Source organism: Diadema setosum, chromosome 20, assembly GCF_964275005.1.
Source record: "Diadema setosum chromosome 20, eeDiaSeto1, whole genome shotgun sequence".
In the NCBI taxonomy this organism is placed as follows: Eukaryota; Metazoa; Echinodermata; class Echinoidea; order Diadematoida; family Diadematidae; genus Diadema; species Diadema setosum.
The window spans coordinates 25,709,249-25,730,230 of NC_092704.1; the positions used below are offsets into that span (position 1 = coordinate 25,709,249).

Below are 20,982 nucleotides of genomic sequence, written 5' to 3' on the forward strand. Positions count from 1 at the left end.
GGCAGCCAATAAATTATATTGAATGCCACCAGTAATCACATTTTGACCTTAGAATATTCTTGTGACAGTTATCAGTCGGATGTTTTTCCTATGATTTTGACGCCGTCAGCACCGGCTATCATCTGGAGAACATGCATGGAGCCTCAATTTTACATCCTATCCGAGGTACAGAATGCCGACTACCAGAAGAGGAGACGCCAAGATAACACATGATTTTACACAGCAAGACCGGGATTCGAACCAAGAGCCATTTGATCGCTAGGCAGACACCAAACCACCAGTCCTATAGCCATATTCGTGATCAACCACTGAATGTCTTATTTTGTTTTGTTTTTTGTTTTTTCACGCACGAGATGTATCAATTCCTATATACTTCTCTCCAGTAGGACGCCCCCTTCGTTAAAAAGATTTCTCGGGTTCATGCGTTTGCTCACTTGACCTTCAATCCTGACCGTGATGATCACGACGTAAACCTTCTCTACCCTGGGTTGTAAAAATATCGCCACAAGGGCGATAGATGGCGCTAAGCAACTGGAACAGAGATTAGGTGTTGGGTATGGTGTACACCAAATTGGGATCACACAGGTGAATTATTATCATACACTAGTACATGCATGTACAACATAATACTGGATACACATATTCAAATTAATATTGAACAGTGAAAAAAGATACAGAAATAGAACTAGGAGTGTCGGAGATGAGATTCCATGTTCTATCATAACAAGCATTTATTAAAAATCTCCTTCACGTTTTAATTGTACGTACGCGAAATTTTAGAATGCTTTCTGATTTTGTACATTCAACTTTTTTTTTCTGCGAATAAGCCGTAGGAAATCACAATTCTTACAAATCATGATTAAGTGCTTTTTTTGTTTGTTTGTTTGTTTGTTTTTTTTTTTGCAATCCGCATGTCCTATCATGCTTGGATTTACCATAGACGTTAAGTCATATGCCTCGTCTGATTCTTTGTGGTTAAAAAGATATTGTTAGAATTTGATTTCAAACACAACAAAGAACAGAAAACTAGGAGAAACATTTTCTTCGAAAATAGAGTGACCGTTTTGCTGCCTAGGTGTGCACAAATTGTGGCGATTACCAAGTGTAGACAATGTATATTCTTTTTTGATTTTTCAGTACATTATAGGATTTTCTCTACAGTTTGTAAACGGTCCATTACTGTGCAAAAAAAAACAAAAAAACTCAACAACAACAATGAACGAAAGAACAACAACAGCAACAACACAAAACCTTTTTCCAAGACTTGGTGGCAACAAAGTATTTTAAAACAAGATTCCGTAGAGGGCGCTAGTCTTAAATCCTGTCATAGATTGGCCACTACACAATAACTCGCATCATGGTTTGGTTGCGTAGGACACTAGTTCTGAAAAAAAAAGCAAGGCGACTGTATGACATATGATTTTAGTATGCGTTGGTCACATGACAATCTGTGTACAGGTGTCGCATTTTACCATCTCATACACAGCTTGGGGAACGGATGACCATTGAGTCATTTGGGAAGCCGAGTGTTTAAAGTCCATTTTGAAATTAAAATTGAAATTAGAATTGAAATGCCAGACATGAATCTCGGAGAATATAATAGTATAGACACGTGTAATTGGTATGCTTATTTGCATCTTTGGTTCTATCACTGAAAAAAAAAAATACTGCCAGCAAAACCAGTGAGATGCCGATTTAAGGCAATAAATATTCATTTCAAATTCAATCTAGTCCAAGTCCACTCATTGATAGTCATGCCCTGGTATCACGGTAGTGGGTGTGTCGTCGAGTCTGTACACCCCATCAAAACGGCGGAGGAAGCGGTCTGATCTTTATCTCCGCGAACTTGAGGGAGTAGCTGTACCCCTTCCAGGGATTCCAGACCACGCCCTTCGCGTACTCGCCCGTGGCTCCATGGAGGTACTTCCCGTTGAGGTTCGCCGTGTGGCAGCTGGTGTACCACCACGCCCCTGTGTACTCCAACGCGCAGTTGCCGCTCCAGCGATCGTGGTCTCGGTCGAACGTCGAGAAGGGCATACCGCTGTGAGGACTGAGACCGTCACCTAGGTAACGGGACGTAAGCGGGGGGGGGGGGGGGGGGGGATGAGGAAAAAAGATGAAAAAAATGAAAAAGACAAAGATGAAAAACATATCGATTGATTGATTTATTCATTTACACATACAATGCGTGCACTTTTCAAATCGAATTGTTCGCTCTAAACGCAATGAGAAATATTTCGGGCGGTTGCTGTGCTGGACTTAAGTCGTGTTCGTGTTCATCGTTGTTACTTCTTTGATCTGCATGGAGCCTGGCAAACAATGCATTTAACCTTCCTCTTTCCGAGTGATTGCTCTACAACAACAACAACAACACCAATTTTAACAAAATTTTATCTCAAGATGGCGGCGATGTGGTAACTAATTGATTCATAATTGCAATGCAAAACATCACGCACGAGATGAGAGAATGTAGGAAAATTTTTGATCATAACAAATCTTGCATTTCTGTAATACTGATAGTCTTTAAAGCAGGGAAATACCTGCCGCCGACTGCCATATGAAAACCAAAAGGAAACAACATTACATATATGTAATGTTGTTGTAAACCAACTCTGACCACAAATCGTATTGCTGCAAATTCGTGGAGGGTTTGATCAAACAAGTTAGAAGTGTCGAGCATAAGACTCCCCCCCCCCCCCCCCGTTACATAATAATATTCAGTCAAGTTCACTGGGCCTTACCAGCGCTGGATCCCGATTCATATCGCTGCACGGTCAGCGTGTAGTTGCTGGCCCCGTCGGAGACGGAGAAGAACTGGTAGTGGGCGTACACCTCTTGGAACTGGAAGTCCTGTAGCTCGACCCGGACCTCCGTGGGTCCCTGGTGGGTTAGCAGGTGGATCCACTCCAGGCCCAGCCAGAACTCCCCGTCCAGGAATCCGAATCCCTTCACGTAGTCATCCCAGCCGCGGAAGAAGTTCAGGTTGCCGTTGTATCTCCGCTGAATCACCTGCCATTTCACAAAGAAGTTGAGGATAGAATAACGATGGAAGAGCGAAATTGAGCACAGCCTAATTAGTCCATCTCTTTAAACAGTCTTCTCACAGTAGCAAAGAAAACAAGCAGATTTCTTGTCAGACCAGTATGGATTTTGTTTTATTTCGTTTTCTGAATCCATGTTTTTTGTTGTTGTTGAAGAGTTAAAGCATATCATAATAATTGGCTTGTGCCCTGGGGTGAAATTGATATATAAATCATCAAAGGCAACTAGGAATATCAAAATTATGTCCATTACATCTGATTGAAGTAGTCACGTTCAAAGATACAATAATGAAAATTATTGTGATTTCATTAGTACATAAACACCCATGTCAAAAGAACTTTAACACTATACTTTGGAGGATTCTTCTTACAAAATATGTCTTAGGCCAAACAATTTATCTGTGAATCAATATAACCTCGTAACTTCCTTCATGCAAGAAGATTCTAAAGATGTAGGGAAACCTGTTGTCTTTCTCTTCTTTTAAATCGAAATTCTTGTCATAACAACCAAAATTGTCAGGCAAACTAATTACCCTTGTGCGGCTTTTTAGCCTCACAGCGGCTGCTGTTCAATATTTCGTGGTTTTGAAACAATGGCGCCCTCTATAGCTGTTATATCGCGATATTCGGCATCAAACGTGACTGTGAAAGATTTTACATGTATAATATATACTTCTTAATTATGGTACTACGTGATTAAAAGAAAGTAACTTCGATTAAAGAAAGTAATCGTTACCGTAAGCTTTCAATGACTGTAGTTTTCCCTGTACAAATTTATATGCATTACTACTGTCACTGAAGTGAAATTTACGTTTATATTATTGTAATTATTTCTATGGAAAAACGAAATGATTTTTTTTTTAAATTGAATTTGAAACTCTTTAGCTGACATCGACTTACGGTCCACCCTCCACCGTCTCTCTGTTGATCGCAGTACACTTCCCGCTTGCTGCAGCTCTCCAGGTCCGACACGTAGATGCTGTACACGCCGTCCCTTCCGCCGCCGAACTCGCGGATGTCCAGACAGTTTTTGGCCAGCGGGACGGGGGCTACATGGTATATTACAATTAAGAAAAACAGTCATAAAAACACGAAGAGTGCTGGTGTATGTTGACAGCAACGCTATTCCTTTGATAAGCGGAGTCGTCATGATTTTGTAATCCTCGACCTAGAAAATATCAGTTGATTTGTGTTATACTCATGCAGACTCTTTCACACGGTTTCATCCCTTTTGTTATCTTGGATAAGTTCTTGATACTAATACTCCACTAAAAACTAACAGTGACTATAAGGCACAGTTTCTTTTATCTTAATTACATCATTTCTGTTTACTTCCGTGCTTTTTTTTATTGAATCATTGTCTGTGCAAGTTTTTACATGTCTGTATATTTCTGGTTTATGGTACTGGTAGTATATGGTATACCTTAGTGGAATTGGAAACGAACCTACACCAACAAACAAACAAACAAACAAACGAACGAACGAACGAATGAACGAACGAACGAACGAACGAACGAACGAACGAACGAACGAACGAACGAACGAACGAACAAAAAGAGAGAAACAAACAAACAGATATACATACAGATAGCTTAGTTTGAACTGTGTTTCACTTGATTGAGGAACATGTCGATGAAAGAAATTCGGAGTCCTACATTATTCTTCATGGTGTTATGTTGGCTTTAGATTTCGGGTGTAGGATAATAATACTCAAGAACAGAAATTCATAAATTACAAAAGAGATTAAAAGAGTCCTGTCTTGTAAATGCGATATTGGTCCCTATCAAGAAGAACAAAATTGCAACATAACAAGGAAGAACAAATCATCTCCTTTTAAAGTGTATTGCGAGTGTGTGATTTGAGGTAATTTATCAATATGCTTCTCTGCAGTGTATACTTACTATTAGTGATAGCTTATGATGTTACGATTTCTTTAAAGACATCGTCAACTTTCGTTCATTTTCTAAGCAGTATGAACGTGCACTTTGTGATGCCATCGTCATCAAGTAATGAAGGAAACGAAGTCGTTATATCAAGGACAAGCTTGTACCCCTCAACCAACATGTAATACATAACGACTTACCTAATCATCAGGGATACTTTCATTTTTGAAGTCTATTTGAATGTACAAATCTAAAAGTGACATTTGAAAAAAAAAATACGAACAACAGTGATGCAAGTACCTGCGCTTCCTCCATATCCAACACTGCCGCGACAGCAGGAGTCCCTCTTATGGGACGGTGGTCTCGTTCCCGACCCGAACCGCCCGGCTCCTCGACCTCCGCCGACGTCTCCTCTCCACTGTGCGGCGGTTGTCCTCACAGTCACGAGTAGTACTGTTAGCAGGATTAACAATGGTAGTACGCTTGTCATTGTATTTCAGTCTCTTTGGTCAGCAACACTAAGAATTCTCTCCGTAAGACAATTAAATCACCAAGTTCTCTCCTCACAGTTTACACGAAAACGCGAAAACGCACTAAAAAATCGAAACTTTCGCATACTTTTGCCTAAAACGATGTTTGTGGAAACTTTCTTAGCCTGTTCCCGTGCACGTGAACCATTATGTGTTCTCGTGTGTTGCGGGATATTTTTTCATGACTCACTGTAAAAGGGGATATTCTAATTTGCCTCTTAAAAACGCGACAGTCCTCTACGATAGGCTTAATGGTGTTACATATGCCTGCAAGGTAAATGAACAATGTTTGATAATTGATATCAATATCCGGAAAAATTAACAGCTGTCTACATAATACTTACCACAACGTTAATTTCTTCTATTTTCTCTGTGTTCCGCAGCGTTAAGCCAGTTAAGTACGCATTGTGTGCTCGCGTCAGAATTAAGACCGCTGCTTCACGTTCGAGTTCAGTTTTGTGAAATAAATATAGCAGCGAACTAACAAGCTTGGAGAAGTTAAAGGGGATAGCTAGTAACTGATCAGTGGGAATCAATGGGAGTGCTGGAGATGATTGTTCCAATCCTTGTGGGATTCATTTCAGAGTACATTACATATATCTATTGTTGTGTGAAAATTATTTGCTTCAGAACGGTCTCATATTCAAGTAATGTGCAGTTTAATGCCCCGTCACTGTACAGGCATGCTAACCTGGAAACATTAAACTGCACATCACTGGAATATGAGACCATTCTGAATCAAATAAACTTCACACAACAATAATGTACTCTTAAATGAATCCCACAAGGATTGGAGCAATTATGCCTCAGCATTCCCACTGATTCCCGCTGATCAGTTACTAGCCAATCCCCTTTAAGTCAAATATATTGTAAGATTCCATTATGTTTTTTTGTTTGTTTGTTTTGTTTGTTTTGTTTTGTGTGTTTTTTTTTTACCGTAGCACGAAACAATCATTTCAGTTGCAATCACATTTTGCAAAGGAGTTGGGGGAAAGGATGTACTGCCTAAAATTTCATCATTGCTTTTGACAAAAAAAAAAAAAAGATAAGAAATATAAATCACGATTTCCAAATTTGCATGATTTACAAACCTTAAAAGAGCCATTCTCCATAAAACTGAAGCACTCTTCAACATGTTAAGTCTGCAATTCATTTTCTTTATTTCTTAAAAATGAAATGACCTTTTAAATACCTTTACTTGTAAGTCACTAGAAAACATGACAGACAATGTGACGTCATCAACGCCTCGTTCTCTCTCACTGAACTATTGCAGCCACTCGTGCGAAACGAAAGACCAAAAGAACGGCTTGCGATCTCACCAAGAAGGCGATTCCATTTCTACATCCGAGATGTCTGCAAAGAACAATAGTGGACAACTCTTGTTGTTTTTTTTTCCCCCGGAAGTCGCGGACACGTCGTCGTTGCGACGTCTTCTTAGCTGCGGAGACATTTCCACAATGTCGCCGGTAGGTCACTGTGAGTCTCCGCAAGGTTGCGGAGACGTCGCTGAGACATCTCGGGGAAAAACTAAAATAGTCTCAGATGCAACTTATGAATAAAAAATTATGGAAAATCTCCGAAAAAAACCCCCGAGCATGTTCGATTCTCAAGCGACCCCCAGAGATCCGGTCATAGTCTTCAGGAGACATCACCGTTACTAACGAGACGTGAGAAGCCACCAGGGCCCCCATTTCATTAAAAAAAAAAAGTTGCTTTGATGGCAACTCTTGGCTGGAATGGCAGTTGCCATGGTAACAACAAGAATCCAGCTTCCTGACTGGCTGTTGCTACTGGAAGTTGCTATTCTAGCAAGAGTTGCTCACCTAACATCTTTTATGAAATGGGTCCCAGGTTGCCACCTAGTTTTCGAGCAAATGAGATACACACTTTTATGACTAATACGTTTCTTTTATAAAAACATGTGAACTTCAAAAGCTTGTGTTTTATTTGTATTTATGCATCTATTATTTTATCTTATTGACAGCAATACCGTTCGGGATATTTCAAATGGTTCCATTGTTTAATTTGTATTTCACTCATTACTTAAAATTGAAAAATAGAAACACCCTGATAAAATTCTTTACCATAATGAAATCCCCAGACAAACTGCCATGTCCCGAAGTGACGTATTATTCTTCGACATAGTGCATGTCATCACGCGTATGCACAGACATTGTCATCGTCGGGAGAAATTATTTTAAATCATAAGCAGAACTTTAATAATGTAGTAATATAAAATTACAATCAAAAATTCAGACAATTGTACAAATTAAGATGATACATTTGAAGGGAAAACCCTTGTTTTCTGTATTCTTTTTTGTTTGGAGGTGATATCATGTTCAGAGTAACAAACCATGATGATCAATCTATATCTCTTATATTGCTGAATGATGAAGCTCTCATTTCACCAGTTTTTATCCCGTCAGCGCAGTAGGAAGATGATATATCAAGTTACCTCTGATTGTCTATCTATACACTTGACTCGATTTTTTTTTCTGTCATCAAAATTCGGAGCAGTGCAGTCTAAAAACCTGCGGATATCCCAGAATATTTTGGGGGAGGAAATGAATCTAGGAAATCTGTGGGCTTGTGAGAGTTTTCAAGAGGGGAGATAAAAGAGGCTAATATGACGACTTTTCAAAAAAAGAAAAAGAAAAAGAAGAAAAAAGGAAACTACCCACTCGTTCCCCATATGCGTTCGTGTTCACTAAAAGCTGAAATGGGAATCAAATTCATTTTGGACAAAATGGCAGCAACAACAGTTGTGCCTAATTTGAATGCCAGCTTTCACGTCAAAAGTGGCAGCATGTTTAAATTGAGACTTCGCGACAATCATGACGATGCCATCTCTGTCACGTGACTGTCATTGAACCGGGGGTGCTACGCTTTAGCTATACAGTGCACTCCTGTTATAACGAACATATAGTTATAACGAGATTCCGGTTAAAGCGAAGTAAAAATTCAGGCCTCAAAATTATCCACTCTATGTATTTTTATTGTTTATTTCTTCGGTTACAACGAAATTTCGATATAACGAAAAAAACACAACAACAACAACTGGGTCTTCGTTATAACGGGAGTCCACTGTACTCACTCGAGGGTGAAATTTCAATCATATTATCTCCATCTATAGAAACAATATTCCACATTGATTTTATAATGTGTGTTTGCGTCTTTTGCCATCTGAGTTTATTAGGTTTTTTCTTGGTATGTGTGTGTGTGTGTGGGGGGGGGGGAGTCATATTTTGTGTATGTAAATAGAACTGGACAGTTAACAATGTCAGTGATATCCAGATTGAGAGAGAGAGAGAGAAAGAGAGAAATATGATATAATATTATATATTCAGAAAGAGAGAGAGAGAGAGAGAGAGAGAAAGGGAGAGAGATAGAGGTACAGAGGGAGAGAGGGGTGAGAGAGAAAGGTACACTTGTAACTTGCTCATTATTTAGATATTCTGTGTGTGTCTCACCTCTGGAGTAACAAAGTCACATCGTCAGTATTGAATCTTCTGCACCTCTCGGCCATTTTCCCCTGATTGTGGACCAGAAGGAATGTCCATCCCTCACTCCCTCCACCCTCCTTTCTGTCGCTCTTTCCGGGAAGTTATTTGTTTGCCAATAATACTCTTGTAATCATGCGACCATTGTTCGGGGTATAGCGAGACAAACGAGAGAATTGGATAATAGGCAAAGGCATCTTTGCACGCGTCCCTATCCTCATCTCAGACATGTTTTTTTTTTTTTCAATCATATTTTCATAGTTTAATGTAACAAATTCCCCCCTTTTTTAATTGTTCCTCGAGAGTCTTTGGCCTTTAAATGTACGAGTTATGGGTTATTTGTTTTCTATCTCATAGACAGTTAAAATTTATAATGCAATTTCCTTCTTTTTTCCAAGAGGCAAAAGACGGGGGTCTTAGGCTCCTCCGTGTCCTTTTTGTCTTATTGTGTCTTCTAGGTTTCTTGCTGTTGCATATCCCTCATGATTTTATACATTTTATTTTTCTTGTTAATATCATCATAATGACTGTTGCAGTTGTAGTTGATTGTTGTAGTTGCAGTATCCTCATTACCGGTTACAATTCGTTATTCCGGAAGTTTGTTAATCTGAAAATGAAATAAGGTTCTTTATTCCGAAGGTTCGTTAATGCGAAAATGGCATAAAGTTTGTTATTTCGAAGGTTCCTTAATCCAATATATTAATGAATGAGGTTTACTATTTCGAAGGTGCATTAAGCCGAAAACGAAAATAAGTTTCGTTATTACGTACCTTCTTTTCATTTTAGGATTAACGAACCTTATTTCATTTCCCGACATCACCGATGACCATTTTCATGGTTGTTATCAATATCTTTATTTCTCTGATTGTTATAGTGAAGTTTTACATGGATGTCACCTTCCACGTCCCTAGAATTAAAACGACTTATCCTCCTAGGAGATAAAGGGGGAGAGGTTGAACATCAATGGCTACTTTGGATCTACACTTATTAACACGTTGAGTACTGGAACCAGGTAAGACCTATGGACAGCCTATTGAGAATTTATAGCTGTCATCGGGAATAAGTTAATAAAGAACAAAACAAAACGATCATGAAAGAGTCCATCATTTCTTGCAATGTTAAAACCATGACAAAATATACACTTAAAGCTGTTAATTACATTTAATGCAGTGAAATACTACAGTGAAACTACAGTGACTACAGTGAAATTGTGCTTACACCACCTTTTTCTATTGAGTTACCGGGAAAAGAATGAACAGAAGAAGAAGATGAAGAGCAAACGTGCATGACTTGTCCCGCCCTTAGACGAAAAATTAAAGTCATCATTTCAAATTGTCTTCACATCCCTGTACATTGATCTGTCAGCAACCGACCCGATTACCGTGTAACTCCGGAACGTATTTTCTTTTCCTTTCTTCTTTTTTTTTTACCATTTCTTTCCTGGGCCCTGGATAATTTCCAGGCATGATTCATCTTCCTCCCAGAGTTCGTCGTCTAAAATTAGTCCAAGTTTGGAACCACCACGAGCCAGCGTCGCGATTCCTCTCGAGAAAGCCAAGACGGAGGATGTTCGAAGGGGTAAACATGCCCGAAGGATTACGTAAAATTAACGTTTCCTCGATGTTCAACGATGACTTCGAAGCCTTCAACGCTCAAACTTTCTCTAGTACATGTAGATACTCGCTTGGAACGTTCGTGTATGTCAATGAAGATTTCATGTGACCCCCTAACAACTGTTCTGAAGTGAAAGTATAGAATTTCAATGAAAATCCTCATAGCCCTATCTCCTTCCGACACGGCTGAAGTTGATTCCTTTTGCAAAACCGTCAGCTCAATAAAGTAGCTATTATTAAACCCAGTGGAGTATGAACATGGCCTGTTTGAAAGAAAATCGTCTGGAAAAACTTCTATTGGAAATCTCCGTGTTGGAAAGCGTAAATTTTCTCTTTCAACTGTCTTCTGGTTGCTACTGGTGTTGAATTCACATACGTCCATATTCGTCGTTTATACAATATTTCAATATTTTGCTAACTGTTGATTGTTGAAGTATGCTACATTTTGGGGCTTTTTATCGTTGACACTTTACACTGAGCTGTCACTTTTTTTTTAACTGAGAAGTTTTTTGCCACTTTTTTTTTTGAGGTTTGCACAAGATGCATTTCTATTTTGTTGCAAGTTAAAGCACAGTTGCACGTATCATTTTGCTAATGATTTTTGATATCTCCAAAACAGACGAAATTACAACTAAAGTGAAAAGTGGTTCGTGTCAACTTTTTATTTTCTGACCCAGTAGATTGTACGAAATATAAACATGTACACGAATGGTTTGCATGTAAATAGCTAGCTAATCTACTGGCTTAAATGTCTAAATTAACAAAATACTCGACTATATCGGGAAGCTACAAGACGAGTACCAACAGGGTGATGTTGTGTAATAACGTGGCGTTATTATTCCAGAAGATTTCACAAACATTCAATCCTTCCCATCCATCTCTCTCTCTCTCTCTCTCTCTCTCTCTCTGTTTTGTTTGATCTCACTTCAATATGACATTTTTCTAGGAAACGCTTACTAGTATGTCATCTCTTCACTTACTGAAAACCAAATAAGGTATCACTGTGGAATTTTTTTTTTCTTTCTCAAAAATGGGTTGACAAAATATTCATTCATTATGGACTGAAAAAAGAAATATCTTGAACCATAGTCAACATTATTTGATGAGAAACCAAATCATTTTGAGTGGGAGTTTTAACTGGGACCGAGTTGGCTTTCATGAGATGAGTTGAATCAAATTAAGTATAGTACTTATATAAATTTGATGAGAACTTCACCTGAAATAAGGCCAGTTTCACATGTTTCTCGAAACAGAGGTTTGAGTAGTAACCACATAATAATTTTGCACATCGGATGACGCAAAGATGTCATCGCTTCGCACCTATCTCATTGAAGATGCTGACTTTCGCATAAATCTTTACTATCTCTTCTTTTGTTCCAAAACTCCCACTTTAATCCTTCTCTCAAAATGTCTATAAGTTGAGAAAAGAGATATGCAGTGTCATCAAAATAACATGTTCCTAATGATTTTCATGTCTATACGAAGAAATGAGAGATTCGTCAGTCCACGACATCATCTTTCAGGTTGCAAAATGCATTGACTCATGGGCTTTTGTTTTTTATTTTTCTAGTAACAACAGTAAAGTCACATAAATGTAATATTATTATATTAAGTCACCGATTAGCAAAGAATGAAGGGAAAATGATATGGCATAGATAGGACTCAATCGTACATATTAAAATCAATGAAATAATAAAGTAGATACTAAGTAGAAAATACTAAGTAGAAAAAATATTGTCCTTAACGGTTCGGAAGTGCTGAAAAGGGTATCTACTCTTATCCTATATGTTGCAATAAGTCAAACAGCGTTAAACATTACCTCTTTTGTACTCTTTTGATGATAAAAAATGGATGTACCAGTGATATCAGAATATTAAAAAAAAAGCACCCTATCGATGTTTTGCATTCCAAAGAGCGTTTCTTGTTGAGTGTGACAAACCATTGGTCTTCACGCTACTTTCGGTTTACAGCCTATAACCTCATTGCAAAGAGTTCCCCCCCCCCCATAAGCTAGTGTTCAGTTAATTTTTCACTGGTAATTTTTCTTAAGCATGCGTGCAACATAGAGGTATCTTGTCGACTGGTCTGTTGTTTTGAACAGTTTCTTGCCAGCGACTTTGGACAGTGAGTTTTCTGTGCCAGTTGACACTCGAAGCACACAAAAGGTTAAGACATCGCTGATCATCAGTCACAAGTATTTTAAAGTAAATATTTTTGGTAATTGTGGTTTAATCTACCGAAGGCCCCACAATAAGAAAAAGTCAATTACATCATGTTTAGTGCTTGTAGGAACTTCGATAGTTGTAAACAATATTGTACATGATTATTTGTACATGCTTAAATAAAAAAAAAATGTTGGTAGATAACAATGAATGTAATTATTACATTGATAATGATGTTAACTATATTGATACTTTCATGGCTGGGATGACAATTTTCAAACACACCCCTGAATGGTCATGTAGTATTATGTAATGATTCTTTCTTATCAACGACTTCAGGTATGTGTTGCTTGAAATTTTAAGTAATGTTACATTGACATTATGTTTCTATCACGCTACAAGCTAACACATTCGACGAACATTGAGGGCATAAAGAGTCCATAGTCTGCTGTAACCTTTTCTTCACTGGTATTGAAGTAAAGATGAGTAAACACGCAATCACCTCATCGTCCCTGGAAAGTACTTTCTGTTCATAGATACAATCAAAGCTATGGGCTTCTCTATACCAGCGGTCGGATCTTCATCTCGACGTAGGGGTAATACACTCTCCTCCCGGCCTGGCCCCAGGCGACTCCGGCTGGCCGCCTTCCGGCGCCAGTACCCATGAAGCGGTAAGCCATGTTCAGGTTGGAATTGAAGCAGTTGTTGCCGCGGTACCACCAGCCGCCGCCATGTTGGCGTGCGCAGTTCATCGCAGGCACGCGGTCGTTGTCGCGGTCAAACGTTGAAAAGGGCGTATTGCTGTGTTGCTGTAGCCCGTTACCTACACCAATTGATCATAGGATAAAAATCAAACCTCACATCAATTGCTATGTTGATTTGGACCATTCTATAAACCTATCAAAGGAAGCTTATCAAAGTATAGTTACGAGTCATAAATACAGTGTACACTCAATCAGGGCGTGGTATCACGTTGTCAAAGATTAACCATTATGTTGTGCACGTATTTGCTCTTGACTCGAACTGGAAGTTTCAGACTGACATTCCAACTCACCTCCATTTGAATTTGGATCCATCTCAGTCACTTTCATGGTGTAATTCTGACTTTCGTCACTCAGAGTAAAGGTCCAGTACCTGGAAACCAACAACAGCACACCAATGATAATGGGACATTTTGAGGAAAGCATCCTATTAATGACAGTCAACGATGTTCCATAGATGTCTCATATTAGTATTATCAAGTTGTAAAAAACCGTGTTAGAAGAAACAAAATGTCTTGTACCAAATTGAGATCTTTGACACGTTTAGCTAAGAGGTATTTACCACAAATAGTTATGAGAAGTTCTTAATCTTTATTTTATATTAACATTGCATTGCATGTCTACTCACCTTGCTTTCACGCAATTCTCAGTTTGGTTCATGTTTTTTAAACGAATAACGTTGTGATTGTGCAGCTTGAAGATGTGTGACTGAGTTTGATCGGCATGATGGGGGCGTTTTCCTTGTTTGTGAATTGGTATTGGATATGCACTTGATTGTTTGCTTTACTAGCTTAACTTTCTCCATAACCAATACGATCTAGGTTTCTTTCTGGTGTCAGAGTGCACGCATGCACAGACAACAGACAGACAGACAGAAGAAACACACACACACACACACGCAAAAGACGGAACAAAGACTGACAATGAATTTAACGACCTACAGCCAATGACACATTGCGAGTAGGCTCACATTTATATTTCTTCTATTTTCCTACATCCCTGTCAGAAAATAAACCTGCAACCTTCTGATGTCAGGCTTTTTTTTTTCCCTTCCACAGGGTGTTTTATTCATACACATATTCAGAAAGTCACATTTACAAATAATTTTTTAAATACATGTACAAAACAGAAGAATAATTTGGTTATCGACAAACAGTGGCCTACTGCACTTGTACATATAATAACAAAATTTCTTTAACTTTTTTTACAACAAATAACTTATATCATTCTTTTATTTTATTGGCAGAAATAACCCTGAAAACACTATGAATATCATGTAATTTTAATATTCAAAAGCACTTAATAAATAAAGCCCATTTTTTCACATTTTTTTTTCTCTACTATTCATTTGACTTATACATTTATCCATCTCAAAATAACATTTTATCTCAGATATTATATGTTCGAATGACGGAACGGTCTTTTTTTAATTTCGCTGAAAAAATTTCTCTTCTTATAACAATCATCATACAGTTTAATGCACTGTTGTTGAGACCATAAAATCCGAATAACTTGTGTTGGTCAGGCTTGACTTACTTTGTGAAGGTCTCGGTCCACTGGGAGTCCCTCAGTTCGATCCTCAGCTCATGTCGCCGCTGCATGGAAATGCGATAGATCCAGTCCAGCCCGAGGAAGAACTCCCCCTGCAGGTTGCCGAACCCCTTGACGTAATCGTTCCAGGGTCGGTTGAAGTTCTCTCTCCCTCCCCATCGTCGCTGAATGACCTGGATCAATGGTGGGTGTGCAAAAATATGATTAAAGTTCAAACTCCAAAGCATAAAAGTAAAGAATGATCTTGACTGGTTAGCGAATTAAATGATGGCACTGAATCTCGTTTATGAGATCAGTTTTGTTGTATTCACAGTTTATATTAATCATATAAAGATATATTGATAGGTTGAATGTTTGAATATTGATGTTGATATAAGATATGTTATAAAACACTTTTTTTAATGTTTTATAATGTTGGCAAAAAGGTGCCTCTCTTATGTCTTATGCTGTTTATGAAATTGTATTGTATATTTTGTTTTGTAAAAAGCATATGAACAAAACAAATATCCATGATAATACTATAAATGATTGAAATGAAATGAAATGAAATTAAATGAATCAAAGTTGTGTCAGTGACCTTCTCAACAAGGAACGGTAATGAACTTTTAAGAGCGTCAATACTGGTAAATAATAACTTGTCGACCGGAGTGGCAGGCGCATTAAGGAATGTATTGTCGTATACACGATTATGCAACAAGCTGTGACCAGGCGTATTTCTCATTGACCACTTTGCGATTTGTCAAGTGTGCATTGGGCATCATGCGTTTGCACAAGACTAGTGGCAACTGCTTGGAAATTAATTCGAACCCTCTGCCCAAACTTCGACGACCACGATTATGACGATGGTAGATAGGACAAAGCATTTTTGGCAATGTCACTGAATTTGATGATGACGGTAGTTGACACAATGCTGATTATGGTGACGACAGGAGTGAAGACTGTCATGTTACTGACTAGTGATGTGATAGAAAGATAGATAAACAGAGATGGATAGATAGATAGAGAGAGAGAGAGAGAGAGAGAAGCGTCCCTAGTAAACTTTAGTAATGACAATGGCAATGGTAATAAGCTAAGTTCCACTTGTGATGGGTGGGTGATATTGATGATAATGATGATGATGATGATGATGATGATGATGATGATGATGATGATGATTATGATGAGGAGGAGGAGAAGGAAGAGAAGGAGGATGTATAGTGACGTAGTGGTGCTAATGATGACATCAGAAGACAACAGTCAAAATGCTGTTGATGGAAACGTTTCGTGTTTGTACAGTTTGATAAGCATTATACTTAGCTGTTCAATACGCATTGCAAGATTTTACTCAACACCACACTACTACAACAGATACGTGACCACTCTGTCGGTCTTTCTGATACTCCTATTCCCAAAGCGTCATCATCACTGATTATAATTAATCACTATAGTACAGTACAAAACAGCACTACCGACATCTCGCTCCTTACGGTTCCCGTGGTCATTTCCTCCGAAAGTTCATCTCATGAATAAACATTGTTGTGTAAAGAGTGTTATGTCAAAAACAACCTGACCTGTTAATAAGCTACTGGCTGTTCAACACCCAAATAATGCTCCGCAGTCGTGTGAGATTTCTTGTCACGAAGTCAGTAACGTACAAACACACACACTCACACAGACATAGGCATACAAATGTGTGAAAGTTATGATATTAATTTAAAGTTGTATAGATATTGTAAGAATAATAATAATTATATTCGTGAGGAAGATGATGATGATGGTTATGCTGAACTCTATGGGAATTGTAGTCTTCATGGTCAGTGATCGGTGATGGTGGTGGAAGATGATGAATATGTTTTGGATATAACCAATATGATGATGACAGAGCTGTATATAAAACTGATGATGATGATTGTACATAATTTATGAGCAATGAAGCTTATCAGTAACTATAGTCGAAGTATGTTTGCAGGAATGAATGACCTGTGTGTGTGTGTTGTTAGTTTTCTTTAAGACTCAGTATCAAAGGGATCATCTGACTACATATATCAAGATATAAACAGGTTCATTTCTGTTCTGGCCGGAGTACAAGGTGAAAGGTCAACTCACCGTCCATCCTCCCCCATCCTGTTGCTGCTCGCAGTAGACGTCCTTCCGACCGCACTTGTCGATGTCCGACACGAAAATGGTGTAGACCGCGTCACGCCCTCCTCCGAACTCCCGGATGTCGTAGCAGGTCTTCGGCAAGGGAAGAGGTGCTTTTGTGATGCGAAAATTCATAGCAAAACATATACTGGCAAATCTAGCGAAGATTAATAATGGTAGGTCAGCAATTAAGAGTGCAAAGGTTACTTCTTTCTTGTCTCATGGAAGTAACTCCCATCAACCCAAGGCTTCAAGATTTATCGCTGCATGACCCGTACGTAAGAACAAGGATCATATCAATAACCATAACAACAATATGGCAACTATGTTCTTGCGAATGATAAAATTATGGTGACCAGACGACAATTTAAATACACAATGTGCACTGTCTTTTCAGGCATGTGCTCAGTACATTCATCATTTAAAACAATTTTGTTTCGCTCTTTGTTGGATGGAAAATAATATGAAATTGAATTGAATTGAATTGAATTGAATTGAATTGAATTGAATTGAATTGAATTAAACATTCTCAAAAGTGACGCATTGGTAACATTGTAGAGATATTCCAAGTAGAGTTATTACATCAAAGCACGAACAAAGCCATTATCATCGTCATCATTACAACAACAACAAAAACAACAAAAATCATAAGAAGACTCTGTTCTTGTCTGGTTTTCTTTTTGGTCTTTTGTTGTTGTTGTTGTATTCGAAACAATCACTTGCTTTTAATCTGCATGAACTCACTTGTCCCACTGATTCCACCAAATCCGCTAATACCGCAGCACGGATCGTCATCGAGGGACTCTACCAGTCTATTACCCAGTGGCCACAAGCCGTCGCACCCCACCGCCAGTAGCATCAACAGGAACAGTGCTCCGACGGTCTGAGGACCTTCCACCATCTTCTTTCTTGTTGCGTAATGGTTAGCGAGACAGGAGCGAGAGTTAGGGAGACGTAGTGATAACCTTCCTGATACTTGTTTTATCAGTAGTTTGTCAAAAGACTCTACAAAATTAGTACTCACCTAACTTTCAGTGACGCAACGTTCTGCGAGATCCTTATGATGGCGCGTACGCTCGATACGTATGCACAGCTTTCCTTTTCGCTCTCCGTTTCTTTTTCTCGAAAATATTCTGTTTCTGTTTGAGCTAAAAGGGTAATTGCTGCTGATTATATGAATGACATGAACGAAACACGAACGGGTGGAAGGAGCAAATCAAAGTGCCGTCTATCACGAACCGCTCTGCCTAATTTTGTGCCCGGGGTAAATGTGGGATCTTTTACAATGTGCCAAGTTCGGGATAGTCTTGAGCCTGCGAGAATCGCTGCACTACTCCAGAGCTGTCGCGCCGATATAACAGGGCCTAATTAATCTACTACCTGTTCATAATTATTCTGATGTCATCACTTGTCTGGGTTTGTATTTTCTCCTTTTAAACGACAATCCAGGCCAAAACAATGAGCACCTTTCTAATTAGTATTGATGACATACACTTCACACATGTCACATACACTTTGCAGTTTGATTTCAGGTCATTGTCCTTGCGGAGTTTGTTGAATTGCGTTTTTGCCTCAAAGTAAGCAATGAAATGCATCCCCATAGCCCACCCCAATTTGTATTATGGCTGAGTGCAGAAATTGAAATAAGAAAAAAAAAAACCAAACAAACAAACAAACAACGTATTATAAGTAACATACCAAAAATGACTTTAACCGATTGATTGAGAGATTAATGTAGATTGAGTTAGGTATGGCTTACTTTATTTTTAATGTTCCTAGAGATATGAATAAGTCTTCATCCTCATGCTACATGTCGAAAATTTCAACTTCTATGATTTACTTTCAAAAATATATCGGAAATAGAAGCAATGATTAACAAAATTCTTTTTTTTTTAAGTACGATAACGACACAAAGATATTACTAATTTTTCTCATTAAATTAACTCATCTTTATCGGCAGTAAAAGAAAATCTAATCGGTTAAAAGACGATGCCTCAGAATTCTAGAAAAAATAGCAAGCAAATCCTCAAAGTACTCTGAAAGCATGTCAACATATTTTGTGCTCAGAAAGGCGTAAAATCAAGTTAGAAGTCAGAGAGAGAAAGAGAGAGAGAGAGAGAGAGAGAGAGAGAGAGAGGAAAAAAAGTAACTGTCAGATGCTAACAAATACTTAGTATTGTGTGGATTAGCGCCCTCTTTTGGTTGATTTGTCGCATTCGCAGGACGTATGCCCATTATTTTGCCAGTCAGATTCTTTACCACGGGAAAGGTATTTTTACCTGAGAAAATGATCAACGGTGCCAGCTAACCAACGTTTTTATATCTGTTAAAATGAATGTGCGCACGCACCTCCCTCTTTCTTTCTAAACCTCTCAGTTCACTCCTTCTGACCGTGTGTGCGCTCAATGGAGACACTAAAGGCAATGAGAAAGTATACGCTCCTGACAACGAATCTCCACCAAAATACTATTGTCTTGTAGAACGGTTCAGATTGAAGTTAAAAAAAAAGTATGTTTATGTTTGTTTGTGTGTGTGTGTGTGTGTGTGTGTGTGTATGTGTATGTGTGTGCGTGTACGTGTTTATGTGTAATAATTGCTTTGCTTGAATGATGCAAAGTTAAATTTAGTATTTTTTTTTTCGATTAAGTTTTAATAGAGTGAATAAGCGTGTCCCGGTTTAAAAGAATACCAACAACGATTTTATCTTTAAGAAAACACTTTTATAGTAACTGTCATAAAGAAGATGGTAAAGATTGTAATAATGTCAATGATACTAATGTTAGGATTGGTGACAAGGATTTTTATAATGCTGTAATGATTATGAATGAATATTAAAGTAGTTAAATCGGGCAAGAAAGCAGAAAAAATTGGAGACTTCGAATGAAACTTAACTTCTTGTAATTATTATCAAGTCAATCTATAAGGTGCAATAGAGTACAACAAATCTATTTGAAATGCACGTACAGCTATATTAACTCAAATCAAGTTGATCTAAACAAGCAAGTAAAATCAGCCCAAATGACAAAAACAAAACGAAAAGCAAAAACAAAAACAAAAACAAAACAAAAAGACAAAAAAAAAAACCCGACCCTACATCAACACGATCATTGTCATCATCATCGTCGTCACCGTCTTTGTCATCATTACCATCATCATCGTCGTCATCATCGGTATCATCATTGTCATTATCATCATCGTCATCGTCGTCATCCTCATCATCTTCATCATCACCGTCATCATCATCATCATCATCATCATCATAAGCATCGTCGTCGTCGTCATCGTCATCATATCGCCATCATCGTCATCGTTGTCATCACCATCGTCATTGTCATCATCGTAATTATCGTCATCATCGTCAATGTTATTACCATCATCATCTTCATCATCAGCAGCAGCAGTAGCATCCTCATCCTCATCGTTATCAACAACAACGAAACAAAGCCACATAACAGACAGAAACCAACAGGCCGTGACTGTCAGCAGGACCTTAATCTGCCGCCAGCGAATTATCTACTCGAGCTGTGCAGCTGTTAAAAGCCGAGTCCATCAAAACGCCGCCAGTGCAACCGCGGCGGGATGAAGAGGGGCTTCAGACCTCTTGCAAGATCACCTCGTCGATAGTAATTGAGAGCGTCAAATCGCATCATTCAGTGTCAACAGTTGAGCTATATCTGGGACGCTTTTCATCCATTTTAAAGAATATTCCTCCCCAGTGCGCAATAATGAAAACAACAGCTCGCAAAATTAGAACAGTGATTATAGGTATATCTGCGCGCGCTTTTAAAAGCTGTCTCCCAAACTATTGCAAGATAGATGA

At 38.4% G+C, this 20,982-nt stretch overlaps 2 protein-coding genes across 2 annotated transcripts; both read right to left on the reverse strand.

The window, feature by feature from the left end:
• Positions 1-1,803: 1,803 nt before the first annotated feature.
• LOC140243535 (microfibril-associated glycoprotein 4-like) lies at positions 1,804-5,414 on the reverse strand. The gene is made up of 4 exons (XM_072323205.1): positions 5,225-5,414; positions 3,942-4,090; positions 2,742-3,009; positions 1,804-2,063 (listed from the first exon to the last, which is right to left on the reverse strand). Exons 1-4 carry the CDS (start codon positions 5,412-5,414, stop codon positions 1,804-1,806), a joined length of 867 nt encoding a protein of 288 aa, XP_072179306.1.
• A 7,875-nt stretch (positions 5,415-13,289) lies between these two features.
• Positions 13,290-18,063, reverse strand: LOC140243536 (microfibril-associated glycoprotein 4-like). Its single transcript, XM_072323206.1, has 5 exons — positions 17,907-18,063; positions 17,127-17,275; positions 15,027-15,214; positions 13,784-13,863; positions 13,290-13,552 (listed from the first exon to the last, which is right to left on the reverse strand). Exons 1-5 carry the CDS (start codon positions 18,061-18,063, stop codon positions 13,290-13,292), a joined length of 837 nt encoding a protein of 278 aa, XP_072179307.1.
• Between the last annotated feature and the right edge of the window lie 2,919 nt (positions 18,064-20,982).

What these genes read in the sequence shown, in the direction of transcription:
- LOC140243535 (XM_072323205.1), bottom strand. Translation starts at nt 5,414, where the DNA reads ATGACAAGCGTACTACCATTGTTAATCCTGCTAACAGTACTACTCGTG. An exon ending in TGGATATGGAGGAAGCGCAG is followed by an intron (nt 4,091 to 5,224) that starts GTACTTGCATCA and finishes TATACCATGTAG; the next exon opens with CCCCCGTCCCGCTGGCCAAA. An exon ending in GAGACGGTGGAGGGTGGACC is followed by an intron (nt 3,010 to 3,941) that starts GTAAGTCGATGT and finishes GTGAAATGGCAG; the next exon opens with GTGATTCAGCGGAGATACAA.
- LOC140243536 (XM_072323206.1), bottom strand. Translation starts at nt 18,063, where the DNA reads ATGGTGGAAGGTCCTCAGACCGTCGGAGCACTGTTCCTGTTGATGCTA. An exon ending in TGGTGGAATCAGTGGGACAA is followed by an intron (nt 17,276 to 17,906) that starts GTGAGTTCATGC and finishes GCATCACAAAAG; the next exon opens with CACCTCTTCCCTTGCCGAAG. An exon ending in TGGACCGAGACCTTCACAAA is followed by an intron (nt 13,864 to 15,026) that starts GTAAGTCAAGCC and finishes GTTGGTTTCCAG; the next exon opens with GTACTGGACCTTTACTCTGA.